This window comes from Hippocampus zosterae, chromosome 7, assembly GCF_025434085.1.
Source record: "Hippocampus zosterae strain Florida chromosome 7, ASM2543408v3, whole genome shotgun sequence".
In the NCBI taxonomy this organism is placed as follows: domain Eukaryota; kingdom Metazoa; phylum Chordata; class Actinopteri; order Syngnathiformes; family Syngnathidae; genus Hippocampus; species Hippocampus zosterae.
In genome coordinates, this window is record NC_067457.1 from 7,266,811 (window position 1) to 7,285,929 (window position 19,119).

General features: G+C 44.6%; 1 protein-coding gene across 1 annotated transcript; it reads right to left on the minus strand.

The window, feature by feature from the left end:
- Nucleotides 1-1,375: 1,375 nt before the first annotated feature.
- spata20 (spermatogenesis associated 20) lies at nt 1,376-19,098 on the minus strand. The gene is made up of 16 exons (XM_052070464.1): nt 18,808-19,098; nt 17,986-18,114; nt 17,840-17,904; nt 17,230-17,384; nt 17,008-17,151; nt 16,726-16,927; nt 16,506-16,636; nt 16,310-16,414; nt 15,875-15,949; nt 15,066-15,278; nt 14,702-14,894; nt 13,419-13,587; nt 9,846-10,054; nt 7,972-8,171; nt 7,181-7,261; nt 1,376-2,300 (listed from the first exon to the last, which is right to left on the minus strand). The coding sequence occupies exons 1-16, from the start codon at nt 19,002-19,004 to the stop codon at nt 2,109-2,111; spliced, it is 2,460 nt and encodes an 819-aa protein (XP_051926424.1). The 5' UTR covers nt 19,005-19,098; the 3' UTR covers nt 1,376-2,108.
- Between the last annotated feature and the right edge of the window lie 21 nt (nt 19,099-19,119).

A 19,119-nucleotide genomic window follows, 5' to 3' on the forward strand; every position in this document is an offset into this window, starting at 1 on the left:
CAATAGAATTGTGACTATTCAACTGGTTGAGGCCCAGTCCAGAGTAAAGCCCGCGCGTCAAAGTCAACTGTGATGAGGCTCCAGTTGACTCATGAACCGAAATGAGGACAAGAATTGCAGAACATGGATGGATAGTTACTACGTTTAGCTAAAGTGAGAACATTTCGCTGCATTTTCAACACCCTCTCATAACATATGGTCTCTTATTCTGAAAAATCTCAAACAAAAGTGGCAAGTTGATGCCCGGCTAACACGACATTATCTCTCTTATCTCTTATCTGGAATTGATAATTCTTCCGATTCATTTTCATTCACACTTCCATTTGATAGGAATTCACAAAGTTTCACACAAAGTGCTTTTTGAAACTTTTTGAAATCAATCTTCTTTTTTGGGCAGGAAGGGTGCGTGAATATAAAATGTTCCAAACATGTATGAGGCAACGGATTCTTTTTCAACTTTTCTTGTCGGTGTTGTAAGGCGAGGAGGGAAATCCACAATGGCGAAGGTGGCAACTTTCCTCAGGCGGCGCTTCCTACTTTTGACAGGATGAAACATCTTGTTTGTCTCCTTCGCTTCCACAGCCCAGAGCAGGAACCTGGGAGCCAAACTCCCTCGCCTCACCATCAGCAGCCCATCTGTCTGCTTTCATACACTTGCATAGAAACACACAAACACACAGACACATATACCCATACGCTGATCATTCCCACGTGACCGTTCTCCCTCCAACACTAAATCACACAGAGTTTACATTACCTTCAGCCTGCTGGCATTCCACAGAGTGAGAGGGGATTGCTCTATTTTAATGAGGACCAGGGGTTACAGAACTACAGTGGATATTTTATTCTGATATTAGGGTTCAGGGTGCACGAAGTGTTGAATTAGCAGAATGAAAGAGTAGGAGGATAAAAATTAATTGGATTCGGAACCTCAAAAGTGGCGACATTTAACCCTGGAGAACCCACGGGGTCAAATTTGGCCCCTATAAATTCTGCTACTCAAATGCTACCCTTAAATCCCAAAGGGTCAAATTTGGCCTTAATCCTAAATATGGATTAAAACATTGAATATTTGAATCAATATATATTTTGGTGTTCAGTGTACATATAGCAGTCATTTAACGTATAATTCATCATTTTCCAAAGAAGAAAAGGGTTCTTGGGTTCAGGTTTAAATATGATTATAAAAATCGAAAAAGAATCGAATTAGGGCTTGAGTCAATCGTGAACATCCGACCAAAAAGAAGATTCACTCGTTGGAAGAATAATAAAGCCGGTCGCGCTTGGGCTGAAATAAAGTTGGGAGTTGTCACATTTGCTTTTTGAGACAGGTGCCACCATGATCCCTCCACATTGCAACACAAAAAGTGAGAACAAACCAGTCACCGCAACTTCATTTATTGTTTCACCAAGTTAAAACGGGTCCAAAGACTCTTGCGCGTAAATATGTCGCATATCATCTCATAAATCTCGACTGTCAAGCTTGCTCTGCTGACATGTGTTCAAGATTGCAGTCAATTGAGTGAGGGAGGGAGCAGACGGTTAAGCGTGGGGGTCTCGCAAGAATGCAGCTCGCCAACTTTGATGTGTGATTACACATGAAGTCAAATGCACACAACAATGAATGCCCCCACCCAACACAAACACACATTTCCAATGAGGGGCAACTGCTGCCAGATTGGGGAGACATCCAACCGAAATAAAAGACATTCAGATGCAAAAGAGCAGGTTCAACGTGAGGTTAAGCTCTCGTAAAAAGGGTGCATCTGAACAGTCACAAAAGGCAAGAAGCGCTACGTATTTACAATAAAATGCCGCTGCGGCTGAGTGTTTCTTGCCAGGGACTTTTTGTGTTGCTTATAAGCTCGACGTGGCTGTTGAGATTCAGACCGTTGAAGATATTTAAGGTATGAAGAAAGTGCAATAATTAGAGCTATATAAATAAAAGTCGAATGTTGCAGCCCAAATGGATCAGGACCGCTTATGGATACATTGAATTTAGTCACAGAAAGCTGGAAAAAAAGATAAACTGGCCAAATTTGCTAATAAGTCTTCAAAGCTCATCCAGTCAAGTTAAAAACAAAAAAACAAAACGTTCAACTGCTCATTTAGCGTCGCATCTCCACATTGCCGTCCAGTAGCAGCCGGCGTAGTTCCTGGGGCTCGGTGACAGGCAGTGAGCAGGTGAAGTCCTGGCACACGTAGGCGGTGGCGACTCCGCCCTGCCGAGACATGGAGGATAGCGCAGGCAGACGCTGGCGCAGGAAACCGTCCGAACTGCCGTCTAAAAGCATCAGGACCTGCCAAATGGGCAATGTAGAGGAGGAAACATCAGACAAAAGGGTTCTTCAAATATACTACAATATGATTGAGAGTGAACGACATCTGCAACTGAGACTAAATAAACAGACTCAAATGTTTTTCAATGGAGCAGGATGTCAATTTCCGAATAAATATAAATATGCTAATTTGAATTTGACTTTCAGTGGAGGGTTCTCTTAACTTATTCAGTAGAATCCAATTCTAGACCAAGTCTGAAAAGACGTTTAAAAACGTCTTTGGGAGTGAATGACTTAAAAATCTGAAACTAGTGAGAGAAAACACTTCCTAAAAAAAACAAAAAAAAAGCAAGTTAGAGGGCGGCCATTTTCCCACCAGCTGTGGACAGGAAATGACATCACAGCTGCTCATGAAACGACCGATCACGGCTCAGCTGTTTTCTGCGTTAGGTCATGTGACATTCGCACGCTTCACCACTTTCATGAATCACAACAAAGACTTTTTCGATGTTTTCCTGATAGCATCCACTCAGGCGTACTGGCCAGAATCAACAAAATCTTCCTGAGCTTTGAGTGGTCACTCAGCGGTGGCCCGAAATGGTTCCAAAGGCCAGCACGTGGGCCTTAAAGCAATTCCACCTCGAAGGCCAGGAATCGGTCAATGTTTGAAGGCTGTCAGGACAGCGGGGAAGTATTTCTCATAACAGGGCTAGCATAAGTCACCATTCGCTCATTAAATATTTATGCCGCGCCATTTCGTTCTGTTTACAGACGGTGGCAAACATAAGCAACTGGAGGCACAGGAACTTATAGATTCACACCGGGTGCTATTGACGGCGGCTGGAAACATTTCGCAGACGTTTCGACACACACTGGGGAAGACTGTGTGGTGGTGGTGGGGGGGGGGGGAGGTGTGATGGAATGTGTTCAAGACGGTGTGACTGTTGCTAAGGAGACAAGATGAGGGTTTCCACGACAAGTGGAACCTTTGCCTTTTTGTCCTGACTCTTTTTTTGTTGTTGTTAGCTTGTCAGCATCATGTTGTCTCCATGGGGGGGGGGGGGGGGGGGGACCAGAGCACACCGGTCATGTTGGAATCATATCATCCAATCTTAATTAGCTGCGCAAGCTAATGCTAATAATATTTAGCAAGTAATATTTAGAAAGTAGTCAACTCGTCGTGAAAATTTAAGTGGAAATACCAAACAGTTATTGTAAATGATCTGTTGTGAACTCCTGTTTGACATTTGTCATATTGAGCACAAGTGACCGTTGTCTTGTAAATGTCGCGCAATTTCCTAAAACTGACATCACAGACGCCTGGGTCCGATGTGAACAGCAAAAACACAGGTGTGAATAGGCTCTCACACATTTTAAAAAGGAGTTTAAAAAGAAAAAAACAAGTTTGTGTTTACCCCACCTTAGGTTGGAATAAATTTTGGGTGTCCTTCTTTCGGGTTAGATTTCCGAAAATAACTCCTGAGATCACGTTGGTTACTGCATGCCGAGCGGCTGCGTGTGAAATCAGAGCAGACATTTGGCCACACGTGAGAGCAGACTAACTTAAACTTAAACCTACATCCACACAACTCCCACCCGTTAAATGTTCTCGTATCTTCTTCCCACTCTCCCTTGCGCGTTCTGCCAAACCAGCCCCGGCTAATACGCAACACAGAGAACAGAGAGTGCACCTGTGTTGAAAGCGCACCCATTTTCAAAGCGACCGTTTCACCTGCTCTTAACTCATTCAGTCGCAGCTAATTCTGGACCAAGTCTGAAAAGACGTTTAAAAACGTCTTTGGGAGTGAATGAGTGAACTTCAAATCAAGCGACGGAACAACTGAGAGGTTAGCCCACGCGCCGACGCCGAGGTGAAAGCCGCGCGATAAACAACACGCATGAAGCTCAATGACGGTGGCTCCGAGCGGGGGGGGGGGGGGGGGGGGGGGGGGGTATGTGTAGCAGACCATGAGGAGACTGACTTCCTCAACCCATCCATCATTATCCCTTGCTTTGCCCGTTTCGCTCTAGATATGAAGAAGCAGCCCAAGTCATCATAACAACCGGGCATCTGTACTCCAGCCCTCAGGACAGACACACACGCGCACACGTTCACACTTGGACAGCTTGGAAAAACTGGTGATGGTGGGAGTTGGAGCTACGGGACCGCATGCGCTGCATCCATCATCAGTCATCCCTTGACATCCACTTTACTAGCAGTTTCATTCACATACTGTAAAAGTGTGGGTGTAAAAGCGTGGGTGTAAATGCATGTGCGGTGGGCCGTCTTATCTGTCCAGCGTGGGGTCTTGTTTACGATGGGGATGAACATAGAGCGGGGCGTCGACCGCGGCAGATGCGCGGACATGATAACAACCACGGCGATGATTAAATCTCAAAACGATAGCTGCTTTGCGGAGACACGGAGATGAGGAATTACGACATACGGGGTTTTGAAAGAAAATGTAACAATTGAGATTCGTGATTCTGAGAAGGTGAGCGGAAAGGTCGGTCTTCTAAGGTCGGGCCCAGAGAGATCGCATTGCTGTAATCCTCTCCAGATCGCTCTTTTTTTTTTTTTTAAAGGAGAACCGATTTGCCTCTGGCAGTCTTCTTGAACTCTTCTGATCATTCCATGCTCTTTCCTTTTACAGCCTCCTTTATAACCAAGCCTTCCGAACCCTCTCTCTGTCTCTACGGACTTGTTAGGGATATCCCGACGTTTCCCTCCAGCGTTTAAAAGGTGCCTTGTGTCAGGACCAGCTTTCCTCTTAAAGGCCATTGTTCTAGCATCCCTTTTTTTATTTCCGAGCTATCCATCCCGCAATCTTCTTTCAAATCTTTACATGCGGTCATGTCAAAGAAACCGAATATTATCATCTATGTGTGTGTGTGTCTGTGCGTACAAGTGCCCAGGGCTTGGTACAGCTCATTCAGCACACAAGCGAGCAGTAATTGGATTTAAATTAGGCATGTTCCTCGGTTCAAAGCTTCCTAATGTAACGTGAAACAGAATGCCCTCACTCTCTCAAGTCTCTCATCCCCTCTCACAGGGTTTCCCACTCTTTGTGATGTCCCTCCCATTTGACCTTTATCGGTTATTATATTTCTAGATCTATTTTCTTTTCAAATTGTTTCCCCTATTTTCCAACAGTCGAATGGTTTCAGTAGAATACAAATTAAAAAAAAGAAATAAATGTAAAAAAACAGCTCTTTCGGGTGTATGACTTCTCCATTTGTATCTGAGAAAGAGCCTCGATGATCGGCGCGCGGGCACACCCGCGGCTACACGGGGATATCCCTCTTAAGTGCGCTACGTTTGAAAGTGCGTTATGCTAATCCATCCGGAAAGGATGCTATCTCATCATCTGTTTGTGCGCGCGTTTGTGTATGTGCGCAGCAACTAATGGGCAGCTCACCCAACATCTGGACGTACAGGCAGTATATAGTAGCCTACACTGCTGATACACAATATTTGTTTTCCCCCTGCAAAGTAGATTGTATAATAATTCAGTCTGCTCAGCAAGTATAAGTAAAATAAAAATACTCTCCAGTGGTGCTCTAGCAGCCAATCCCGTCTGATTAAGTTGAGAGTATTAAATCTCAGCATGTGAGCGGTTCTGGCCCGGGAAGTGACAGTCCGTCGGGTGCATGGCGCTGAATAACAGATGCAGGCTGATAATGGCTCCATCAAGTTTGTTCTCGGGTCTTTTTTCTCCCCACAGGGATCTGGAGCGACCTGATGCCACCGCGACCTCACGTCTGATAACGCACAACTCCGTTCTGTTACATTCCGAACCCTGTTGAGTGCCGAGCGAGGATAAAACAGACACTTTCATTTGCCGATCTCATTACGGCCACGGTAAAGTACGACACGGGCCGATGCGGATTTTTCTTTTGCTTTGGTGAGATTTGCTGGAGCTGCATGTTCTCTCTTTTTTGTTTTTTTGTTAAATATATTTTGGGGGAAACTTACTTTTCTGCTTGTGTGTGGCTTTGCTAATCACGCTGAAAAATTGTTGATTTTAAAAATAACCAAACAATCATTAGCTGAGAGAAGAAAGGGGAAACGAGGAGATAGCCATAAAAAACTCTAAATCGAGCTGCATAATGTGTTTTTTGTTGTGTGTGTTTTTTTTTTAACTATGCCCAAGGTGTACTTTATACAAAGACATTATATTGTGATCTTGCTGGGCTTATTTTTACTGGAACATTTCTTGATAATTGCACGACTATTTTGTATGTTTGTGGCAAATGGAGACCCTGAAAATTCTAATCCTCAACACAAATTCACCACTCACCACCTCCACCATAATCGCCAACTTCACAAGCAATCAAGTGCCGCTTATGAAAAGCTAACGTTGAGAACGACTCGCTCACCGACATATTTTCGGAAATACACAGATGTAATTAGGATTTACTTGGATTGTTTAATTTCACACTTTATTGGTTGGCACTCCAGAAACTCAACTAATTGTGACCAATCCATAAAAAAAAAAAGTCAGCGCCGCAAAACGTCTTCTTTAAATTTAACTCATTCACTCCCCAAGACGTCTTTAAACGTCTTTTCAAACTGGGTCCAGAATTGGTTGGTACAGAATGAGTTAAAAACACCCGGAATAATGTAACCAGGCAGACCCACATCAGTTGTACGATCTGACCAAAAGATCACGAGTTTTGAGGTGGGGGACGACTGAAGTTAACCTCAAAGGATCCGCACGTACGTCAGACAAATCAACAGGCTGCTCTGTCCTGGTCCCGCCTGCGTTTTCATTTACATGTCTCAAAGGTTCCCACTAAATCTTTTGACGCCTCAGTGAATGTTTTCCCAGCCCCATTGGGGGAATGACAAACAAGATGAGACATCGTGTGCAGATGTAATTAGAGCCTACTATACTTACCCTGTGCGGGAGGAAGATGGAGTGGACTGCCTCGAGAAGACCTTTTGTATCTGGGGACTCTCTTTGGCCGCAGATCACAATCTGGGGGCGGACAAAAAGGGGTGATATCGGGGAAATACAAAAAGCAAGTCAATGGGATGGAGAGAGGCAGAAAAACAAAATGCGAGAACATGATTAGAGTGGAACAAGAGGGGAAGGGTGATACGAAAGCGGGGGCCAGGGGGGTTGGGGGGGGGTGTGATGGAAGTCAGTGTCGTATTTGTAGCGGTAATGAGGAAAGGCAGGTGTTGTCACTGAGACTGCCGCGCCCTTAGAGCTTGTTACTCTTGCCCCAAGGCCTTAACTCATCCTAGGCAGGTCATAGATATAGGAAAGAAAGTTAACTAGACTTGCAATTGCACCCCCCCCCCCAATTTGCCCCCCCCCCCTACTCATAGTCTCTCAAGTTTGTTCAAAGTTTGTCAAGGAAACTCTGATTTAATTGGTTCTCCTAACAGAAGATGCAAGGAAACAAATGGCTCCAGAATATTTTTTATATCCTGTGTTTAAAATTACCGTATTTTCCGGATTATAAGGTGCACCTAAAAGTATTAAATTTTCTCAAAAATTATAGTCCAATGCGCCTAATATAAAGAGATATATATTCCCCATTGAGTTGTTTCCCTGTTAGTGTTTCGATGCCATCTCATGGTGATTATTAACAGGAACCAATTGTAATGCAAAAGAGTTCTGCCCGACACGAATTGCACAATAATTGTTCAATTTTTCCCGTGTGTTTTTGTGAGACCAACCTGCTTAAGCACGTGGTGCTGTGCCATAAGGGCCCGCACCATCTCGGGTAAAGCGATGGGTATATTGGTGAGACGATCAGAGAACGCCGCCAGTAGCTGTTGGCACCGCTGGAGCCATTCCTGCCTTCCGGTGTACTGGGATAGACGCAACAGACTGGACGCTGACACGGAGTTAGCACTGGGCTCGGCTCCATCCTGATCTGGATGACAAAAAAAAAAAAAAAAAAAAGTTGTTCTGCGCATTAGATAGAGTAGATTATTGTTTCTTTATAAAACAATATAGAAGCCAGGCTAAAACATGAACAGTGGCCACTCAAAGCTCACTGAAACTGGCCTGACTGGACCAGTGAAAATGTCATAAATTTTAATACAGGACAAGGAATTTAGCACATTCTTGATCTTTCAATATTTTGAAGTGAAAATTCTTAAAGGCTTAAATAATGCAGTACAAAGACATTTAATGTGAATTGCATTGAAACTCGGATATTACAAATACCCTTGGGGCAGAAGCAGTTCTGACAGTGCTCCCACAACTTCACGTCAGACCATATCTTGGCCTGTTAAGTGATTGGGTCTTATCTTTGATCAGTGTACAACGAGAGCCCGTGGGGCATCTTCTCATGACCTACGACCCCACAAAACGTCTACATAAGCAACAAGAACCACGTGTCGCAGTCAACATAGCCCATGCTTTTGAGAGGAGATGACTCAATGAAATAAATTCATTTTCAGCAGAGTAAGGTTGGCTATCAATCCCCTCCTAACCCATCAAAACAGATTTTAGAATGGAGTGCCTCGAGTCGACATCTCAATGTAGATTAAACACACAATTGGGACGGACCCCAACGCTGCTACGGCGTCGCAAATGAACTCGAGCCCATTTTCGTACCGTCTCCAATTCATCACAGTCAATCCTTTCGTATGAAAGGTCTCTCAAACGTCGGCTTCAATCAATAACACAGACATGCCGGTGCGACAGGCATATGAACCCTGACACACATTAAAGCACTCCCACAAGCAATCTCATCACTGATCTGTCAATAGTTCAAATTTTTTTTAATCATTAGCTTTTCCCCATCTTTTTGTGCATGCTGATACCCCATTTATCACATTTTGGCGCCGTTTTAGACAACCCGCATACGCTGGTTGTTTCATATATTCAGTGACTGTAAACACATACGTGTCATTTGACCAAGTTTGGCACTGCAGCATAAATTCAGCCGAAAACTGTCCGCAACCACAATTCCATCCGCTTTCTCCTCGGGCGTTTATTCGATGCAGGTGTGAACGAGAGCGTGAACTGCCGCGCGTCCCGGACGCGTCAGCCCTGTGTGACTGATTAATGGGTCGCACCTAATGCCAGCCCTCACCATTTATTCATGGGGATGAAATATTTTGCTTGCCAATTAATTTTGGAAAAATGTGTGCACATGGGTTTTCATCAAATCTGGACTCCAGCCTTGTAGGCATTTGATCAATCCTTGGCTCGATTTCTAACATCATAGCCACAAAAAGCATTAATACGCCCCCCCCACCCCCCACCTCCCCTACTCTCAGGGAACCATTTGCTATGGTTGTCATCATGGGTCAAATATTTGGGGGTGTTGATTCAAACTTTTTTTTTTTTGGTTTTGTTTTTAGTAGCTCAAAGTCCAAGGAGTATTTTACTCACCCCCCGCCCCCCCAAAAGAATATCGCTATGTGATCAGCTCTACCTGGCAATACGTACAGTAAAGCATGTGAACTGAGCAATAGGATCTGATGAAAGCCTTTTTATTGACATATTGATTTATTTTAGGGAACCATGCATCAAACCCGAGTGTCTCAGTATTTCATGACAACTTGTGATATGCCAATGAGACTGTCTCCCTCACCTTCTTTGAGTTGTAACAGAACAGTGCTGTCACTTGGGTCAGAGCAAAAGTAGCCTCCACCTGCCGAGTCCCAGAACAGCACGTCCTGTCTGAGCTGCAGCTCTTCAGCCCACTGCAGCCACTCGGTTTGCATGGTGGCCTCATAGAGATCCAGCAAGCCGCAAATGATGAATGCGTAATCGTCCAGGAAGCCAGAAATAGGTGGTGATCTATTATTAAAAAAAAAAAAAAAAACTGTAAAAGCGTGGTTGTCAGAAATATGTGAAAAAATGTCTGCCGTCCTGGTACGATAGCTTATATTTGAGTCAAATTTGTACACTCACAAACATTCACATACATAAACATTCTACCTTTAACAAATCACTGAGCAGGGGTTACGATTTATCAATGCCATTATTATTGTGGATATAGTTTCATTTTGTGTAGAACTGCAAGTCAGTTTTTTTTTAGGACATTTTGCTTGATTCCATAATCACTTCAAAGGTAGGCAGGAACGCGTAGAATCGGGTGCCAATCCCAAATTCGAATAATTCAGCTATTCAAATTTCTCGCAAAAATCTCTGACGAGTCTTTTTCGATCGATACGATTCACTTTCAAACATAACTTCATTTTCTCTCCCCATACTCACAAAGTGCAACTCTCAAAGGAGCTGAAAGAAGGTCCGGTGTACTCCCCACACTAATTGCATTCCCCCTCAGGTTCCCAGAGTGGCACCATGCGTGGGTGAGTGCAAGTGGATGGAGGGTGACAAGGGGTCAGATAGCGTTGTGTTCGCAAAAGCCGGTGGACAGAGCGATGGAGACCGCAAGGAGAGTGGTCAAGTGGCTGAAAACAGGCTTTTTGAGGACATGGGGAAACTTTTGAGTGGTCTTGTTGAGGTGAGGAAGCGCATTGTTTGACTCTCTGACAGACGACCCGAACCATCCCGATAGGTCCAAAGGGCAAAGCGAGGAGTTGGGAATTGAAAAAAAGTAAGACTCGAGGTTTTGAAAGACACATTTGGACATGGTGGCAAAGTTTACGGACCTAAAAGAAAAAAAATAGTAAGTGCCTACAGAGGACAATTTTGAAGTAGTCTTTGGGGGTATGGGAAGGTTACAAAGCATACAATTCCACCCGCTTTTAGCAATGCTAACCATGTTCATTAAAAAAGGGTCACAAGCTATGGATAACAGAAGACTATTCGCGGTTCAAATATCAGCCCGTGCGTCAAGGAAGCTACGTGGTGAGAGTTCAGCAAGTGTGACGGATGTTTCAGAGGACCGGAGACATAATGAAGCCGATACAGATATACCAAAGGCAAAAAAAAATATTATCCTGAAAATGTCCCTGCATTATCACAGCTATATAAAATGCCCCCCCCCCCCACCAGCAACCACATCACAGTGGCAGTTTGTCTCAGATAATAGTGTCTCCATCGCACAAGGACATGTCAGTTGCTTGAGGTGACCAGTTAAAAGGACGACGGCCCTCAAGAGAAAAACTCTTTAAGAGATTAAAGCGTGTTGGAAACATTGAAGGACCTTTTTAATTCACCCCGCCCGATCCACTTAAAATGTTGGAAGCACAATTTGGAAAACAAATGGAGAGGAACTGTACAAAGGCAGGAGTCCGAACACTGTAATCTGATTACTATTGCATTCCTGGAATCATATTTAAACAAGACACTGAACGTAATCGGACGATAACATTTTCCAGCTGCAGGCCGGAAGTAACCACAAAGTGCCCGTAGAGGGCCGGCCGCTAGTATAGCGCGCAATCGAACTGTCGCCTGAGCATTGCAGACAACAGTGAATTGCTATTAGTCTGTCCTCAGCTTGTCTGTCATTTTCTTCAAATATTAGCCGATTTTAAGTGGTGAAAATAGATATCTTTAAGTGAATTTTACAACATTTAACTTATATTCAAGGTCATTACGAAAAAAATTTCAGTGTCATTTCCTCATTTCATGTCATTTTCATTTGAGCCTGATTGTCGAACTCATGATGACAATACCCAAAACAATTCCACGATCTACAACAATGCTTGGCCCTAAAAAAAAAATCCAACATCTCGAGCCAGGAAAGGAGCGCAGGAAAGAAGCGGACCTCACAGCATCTTTCGCATCGGCTAATCAACACGTCCCCAACTATTAACCCAGTTAGCCGAGGTAGCAACCATTGCTCCTGCTAAATTCGCCGCACCCTCATATGCGCCTCGTATGACATACAAAAGCTGCGTCGAGCTGAAGAAAATCGCCACGATAAGCATTCTCCGTGCTGACACACAAGCGGAAGATGACAATTACGAACGAGACGGGAGCTGCGGATCAAGGCCACGGTGTTCAAGCAACTCGCGTGTAGCTCTACATGTGTTTAAAAATGAATGCCTTTTCTCTTGGGTGTTGTGGGACGCCTGGCATATTTGTATTTTTTTTCTGCTGACGTGGCTGTTTTATACACTCGCTCATTCACATTAACTAGGGCGCAGCGCTGGCCAACAGAACCAGGACACCTGCAGCCATGTGGCGAGCATAATAGTGAAAATATGTTCGCGCAAACGCACCTTTGGACAAGTTAACAAAGCGTTTGTTGCTTGCTTTAAAGATCACCCGGTTTCTCAGTCCAAAAAAAAAAGGCTGTGAGCTGGAAAAGGTCTTCGGCCACAAGGTCGTAGTCACGCAACAGGCTTACATAATCAGTTTAAAATATGGCCGCCAACCTTGTTTGAATCGTACGGCACAATGAGACTGCCGGGAGGTAATGCCATTACGGACTGCTTCATGCAAATGCAGAGTTGACTATAATGAGGTTAGCGCGTCGTGTTTTTTGGGCTTCCCACAACTGATCTGATTTCCCCCCAATAGGATTATCTCTTGTTCCCATATAGGCATCATTCATTTTATTCCAGGGATGAATTTGTAACATTTCAAAAGTGAGCAACGCCACGCAAAAGTCTTCCGCACATAATCGGATTCATTGGTCAGGATAATCTGTCTTTAGTTGAAGATTAAACTTTTTTTTTTTTTAAGGTTCACTCATTCACTCCCAAAGACGTTTTTAAACGTCTTTTCAGACTTGGGTCCAGAATTGTCTGGTATTGAACGAGTTAAAACCGTACCCTCAAAGAGGAAACCATCAAACCTGGCAACGCAGCCCACCATGGTTACATTTACTGTTCAACTCCCGTCACACGCGAACTTAGCGCACCTTTCTTGTAGCTAGGTTAAATTCGCTGAGATGCAGGCCCGCAATGGATCGATTTCTGATTTTAAAAAAGTGTGTATAAAAAACAAAAACAAAAACAAAAAACCCAACAGATCAGATGGACAGACGAGTGAAGAATGACATGGGCGAAAACAAAAGTCACCATGAAGAAGCACGGGGAAAAAAAAGTATGAGGCATAAACCACCGGAAGTGGACAGTGTGCACTTGTTTCCATTCAAAAATTGTTTTTTGTTTTTGTTTTTTTGCTTGTCCTCCTCAGAGACATGTCACTCTTCTACCATCTTCTTGGTGTGCTTTGGTGATGTAACCAACTGATTGACACCTTTGATACACACACACAGACACACACACACACACACACTTACATCTGCTGCACCTCCATCTGGTCTCCACGGTAACAGGATCGCAGAATGGTCTGCCTCTCCGCATCCCACAGGTGTTCCTTCAGGAAGTGGCCGGCACGCGCCGCCCTCTCCAGCAGTGCCTCGTCCCCGAGCGCGGCTCCGACACGGGCGTAGGCTGACAGCATCAGACCTGTTGATATGCAATGATGATGAAGATGATGATGAAGACAAAAATGGCCCTTTGCTAGAATAGGACGGCTGAAAATAGCGGGTCTTCTTTAGAACCGCGCGACACTAGCAGAGGTATTTTCCCCGCCTTTTGAAGTCTTATCGTTGCGCTCTCTCTCACTTACGCACTCATTTGCTTCATGTTTTTTCTCTCCATTCCCCTTTCATGTCATGTATCAAAGCCCGGGACGACACCGTCTGGTCTTCAAAGTGCTGCGGTCGAGGACAGGTGACTAATGGGGGGGGGTTGCTTCATTAGTGAGGAATGGGGGGGGAGTATTCTGTCTAATTGGAAAGTTCCCAGGAACGCAGGGCCTCATTAGCTCGCTAATACAATCTGTCCTGTGATAGAAACTGAGTGAGAGTCAAATGAGGATTCCCCCCCATCCCCCTCCCAATATAAAGGAGTCTTTTCTGCAACTTCATCCCGCCACTAAGCATTATTAGTATTTTTCATTTTATAACAGGAACACTAAACACTCATCTGGTGTGTTTTTAATGATGTCAGCGGTCGCTATACCATAAATGTGTGAAGGCCTTCAAGATTCCATACAGACACAAGCGAGTTTGACGAGTGGAATAAGAGGAAATGGAAACGTAATGCGATAGTTGTTACGTTTTATTTTATGGGGAAGCTATAGTACGTGTCTTCAGTAATTTCAATCCCAGCTGTCTTCGGGCGAGAGGCGGGGCACACCCTGAACCGGTTGCCAGCCAATCGCATGGCACACATACACGAAAAACCATCCGCGCTCACAATCACACGTAGGGGCAAATTTAGAGTGTTCCATTAACCCGCCATGCATGTTTTTTAAAAGTGGGAGGAAACCGGAGTACCCGGAGAAAACCCACGAAGGGCACGGGGAGAACATGCAAACTCCACACAGGAAGGCTGGAGCCGGGATCGAACCCACGACCTCTGCACTGTGAGACCGACGTGCCAACTAATCGACCACCGGGCCACCGAAGCTTGACTGCCCCCCCCCCCTAAAAAAACATCAGCAACTGCGGTGCAAATGTGTGTGTGTGTGTGTGTGTGTGTGTGTGTGCGTGTGTGCGCACTCTTGCCTCTTTACCATTCCAGGAGGCCAGCATCTTGGTATCCAGATGCGGGCGTGGCCGAACCTTCCTCGCCTCTGCCATTTTGGCTCGCGCCGAAGCCAAAAGCTCATTGAGCGTCTCCACACCAACGCCAAAGCGCGCAGCTGTCAACTCGGCGGAATAGCGCACGATCAGCACATTCTGGCCCTGCAGCTCCCCGTGAGGGTCCTGGCAAAAAACAAAACAAAACAACAACAACAACAACAAAAACAGATAAGAAGTCATACATACTGCAAATGTCTTTATTCCACTTGGCATATTTTTTTGACTTCGCCTGTCATGCACTCCGAAAATAAAATAAAATAAAAAAATAACAGAATGAAGAGCATCATCGCCCACCTGTTCGGGGGCAACATTGCCTTGCTCTTTCACTCCATAATGGTGCATGAAAACATCGGCGAGGGTGGCGGATCCACTGGCGCCCACTGTCACGTCAGCCAGCAGGTGGCGAACCTCCGAGGCCGTCCAGACGCAAAAAGCCCCCTCGCGCTTTTCGGATCCCCCCGATGTTGGCAAAGAGTCTGCATCCTCCGCACTGTAAAAACCCCCAGACTGTGGAAAGAAGTACAGCGAGAGAGGTGGAAATTTAACCGCGAACTCGTTTGAAGTCAATATACTGCAGCACTGATAGGCTTCGCAAGTCACGGGAAACGTTTTCGTTTACAGTCACGTCGGGAGGAAATGATTGGAATTTATCGACACCGAAAAGGGATGGACAAATAATTTAAAGGGAGCAAAAATAATTGAGAGTGACCTATATGAGACGTACCAAATCAAGGTAAGCTTGACGTCACCGGAATACTCTGCGCCGATGAGTGACATACAAAGTGCATCGGAAAACATCCAAGGACTGCTATCACACCCAAAAATTTTTTTTAAATAAAGTTTAGAATCCACTCTATGATTTTATTATTTCAAACCTACTCCAAAATTTTTGCCTCAACCTTGTATACGATTCAGAAGTGTATGTCACTGAGTAACTCCAAATCGTTGACGTGAATCATGGAAAGCGAAGCTGCGTAGCAATCATTCAGATCGAAAGATAAAAGTAAAATTTGACGCAAAGAAGTTTGTTACAGAACACACATCCTTCACAAGCCCCCCGTTAGAGTAAAGGAACGCACGTGCAAGAATTATCCGGGATTCACCTTGTCACTCAAGTCTCTGGAGACGTAAAGCAGGATGTCCTTTGCCACTTCCGCAAAAATCTGCTCACCTGATACCTGAAGAAAAAAATTAATTAGGCAAGCAGATGCTTCGAGTCATGATTCAACGTTAAGGTAACCTTCAAACTGCTGTCGGGTGATTTATGCGCCGTATGAATGCTGAGATGGTAACTCTCGTCTCATTATGTCCAAACGTGTGTGACTGTTCACACAGGTGCCCTAATTAACTAATTCACTCCCAAAGACGTTTTTAAACGTCTTTTCAGACTTGGTCCAGAATTGGCTGCTACTGAATGAGTTTTTTTTTTTTTTTTGGTACATCAATGATATTTTTGAATAATAATTTAAAAAACTGGGTAAGCATTAATTGCCCTGTGAGTTGCGTAATGAAGACGGCATTCACACACAAGCGTTGACCTGGAAGGCAGTTATGTAGGCGATGGCAAGCTGGGCCTGATCGTAGAGCATCTTTTCAAAATGTGGAACGTGCCAAGAAGAATCTGTGGAGTAACGATGAAAGCCCTGCGAGGGACAGAAACACAGAGCATTTTGAGGAATTCTGTTTTGTGTTCACGCCGTAGCTCGAAATTGTTTGGCGAGCGTGAATAAAAACCTGGGCGACATGGTCGTGGATGCCACCTAGTGCCATCATGCGGAGTGTATGCAGAGCCATCTGCAGAGCCTCAACGCCCTCCGAGGTGGAGCGATTCACAGACCAGAAAGACATGAGGAACATCAGATTGACTGTAAGACAAAGAGAGGAAAGGAAGTTTGAGAAGCAACGAGGCCAAACACACGGCGGTGACCCCTGGGCCTTCGGTGGTCGTGCCTACCCGGTGTGGGGAACTTGGGAGCATCCCTGAAACCGCCGTACTCTTCTTCGTAAGAGTGGGCCAGCTGCTGGAAACAGCGTTGAGCCACATCAGGAGCCAAAGGAGGACTTTGGCCCGGGGTCGCCGCCACGGCCGTGCCTTTTTTCAGCGCCTCGAGGATCCTGTCCCCACTGGACTCCAAGTTGGAGCGGTTGTGCTGCCACTGAGGGGGAAGACGACAAATGGCATCATTACCGTGTGCGCCGAAAGAACAGAAAGAGCATGAGGAACTTGTTACGATACCTGTTGCATGATTCGGGTCAGGACAGTCTTAAAGCCGGGTCGTCTCCCGTGGTCTCTGGGTGGAAAGTAGGTGCCGCCGATAAAAGGGCGGAGATCAGGAGTTAACCACACACTCATTGGCCATCCTCCACCTCCACTTGTTGCCTGGAGACAGCGGAGTCTCTTAAACCAACAAAGTCATTCGCTGTATTTATAAAAAGATGAAACTGTGTGCCAAAGTACCTGAACGAAGGTCATGTACACTTTATCCACATCTGGTCTCTCCTCTCGGTCGACTTTAATGCAGACAAAGTTGTCGCTGAGCAATTTGCCAATTTCTTCGTCCTCAAAAGACTCCCTCTCCATGACGTGGCACCAGTGGCATGTTGAGTAGCCCACTGATTGAAGTGGGCAAATGTGGAAGTGGAAGTGGGCAAATGTGAAGATTTTTTTTAAACAGGTGAGGAGAGAAAAGTGATTGTATGGAACATATAAACTAGAGAAGTTGTACTCAGAATAAGTACAGCTAACACAGTCACGGATAGGGACCGGGCCAGGACGCAAAGACCACAAATCTGGCTGTAATTAAAAGCCATTGAAATGTCTCGGTGGAATGGAAATTCCAACCCAAAACTATAATAAATATTGATCAAAATTATATATATAATTTGTTGTTTTGTTTTTTTAAGGAAAACCGGGGGGTAATCCCAACTCTTCTTCTTAAATAAATATCATACCAATTGATTTACCTACAGAATTGAATAATATATTTTTGAATTATTATAATGAATCCCCCCTAAAAAAATAACATTTGTATTCGTTTTTTTAAAAGTAAAAAATAAATAAACAATACCTGATAAGAAGATGGGTTTGTCGTCATTCCGTGCCTTGTCGAAGGCATCCTGTCCCCACGGATACCTGAGATGATTTTAGAATTAGAGTCCATCTCAGAAAAAGCTCAAAAATGCAGACCTATTTGTGGTTAAACAGCAGTCTGACCAGTCAACGGGGTTGTGCGCATGTTGCAGCAGGTAGGGTGACCTCTCCATGGCGAGCCTATTGGTGTGTCTGGGTGGCGTTGCGGGTGGCCCTTCTCCCCCTGATGCCATGTTAGTGAAAGGAGATAATCTAGGCACCAAAAAAAAATTATATATAAAATATTTCAACTGAAACATTTACAAATATTAGCTGGGTAATATGGTGCCTTAATGCTCCAAAATATGGTAGCTAGAGAACCAGCTTTGAGTTGAATAGGAAGTATATGTTCAGTATGTACGCCTTTCGGCTTCCGTAGCTCAGTACGTGGAAGTGCGGATTACCATTGAGCGATTTGCCATTTATGGTTCCTGCTTTACGGGGAACAATTAAAACACCCAAAATGTCACTCAAAAGAGACAAAGGAACATTAGATTGACTCCCGAAATTCGGCCACGTTTAAATTAGTTCATCCCACGCCGATGACTGTTGTTTATGTTTTAGCTAACTAAATTGAATCTTGCAAGAGCTGTCCCATCATCATGACTCGACATGTCTTGCAAAGGCAATAACACAAGCAACTCGGTCGGGATTATTTTTTTCCTCAAAATGCAATTATGCCGAATAAAACTATAAGGCACTAAGATAACCGCTGTAAGTGTTCATCGAAGAATTTATGTCCATATGTCGTCAGGAATGTCTGGAGAGTTATAAGGTCTATGATTTCGTATAATAGTCTCGCAACAGAAACACCACAACAAATACTAAATATGCAAAGAAATCTGTAAAATATACTATGGGCATATTCTAACGAAAGCATTAGCGAACTCGCCGCGTCTCTTTTACCTGAGGAAGTGAAATGCTGACCTGACGTTTGGTGGTGGTTGTTGGTGTCGGCGGTGGGTACAATGTCGGAAGAACTTTACGGTATTCCCCGAGTTTGTGTACGAAGGGGTTGTGTGCCCGAGGGCTGCAATAACAAGACGCTCGGGTTGCACGCGGCTATATTTGGACGCCAGGCGAAGCCATGCCAGTCTGAGCATCCTAATCCACAAAGTGTGACAAGCTAGCGTTGAGTGTTGACACTCTGTACCTTGCCACAAACTTGCTACACAGGCAGTGTTGTTGTAATGCCGTAAACGGACACGCATTGTCGCC

Bases quoted from the DNA above. Each gene is read 5' to 3' on its own strand.
- spata20 (XM_052070464.1), bottom strand. From the start codon at position 19,004: ATGCTCAGACTGGCATGGCTTCGCCTGGCGTCCAAATATAGCCGCGTG. The intron at 16,637-16,725 runs GTAGGCACGACC...TTTGTCTTACAG, and splicing joins TCCCAAGTTCCCCACACCGG to TCAATCTGATGTTCCTCATG. The intron at 7,262-7,971 runs GTTGGTCTCACA...GTCCGCCCCCAG, and splicing joins AGCACCACGTGCTTAAGCAG to ATTGTGATCTGCGGCCAAAG.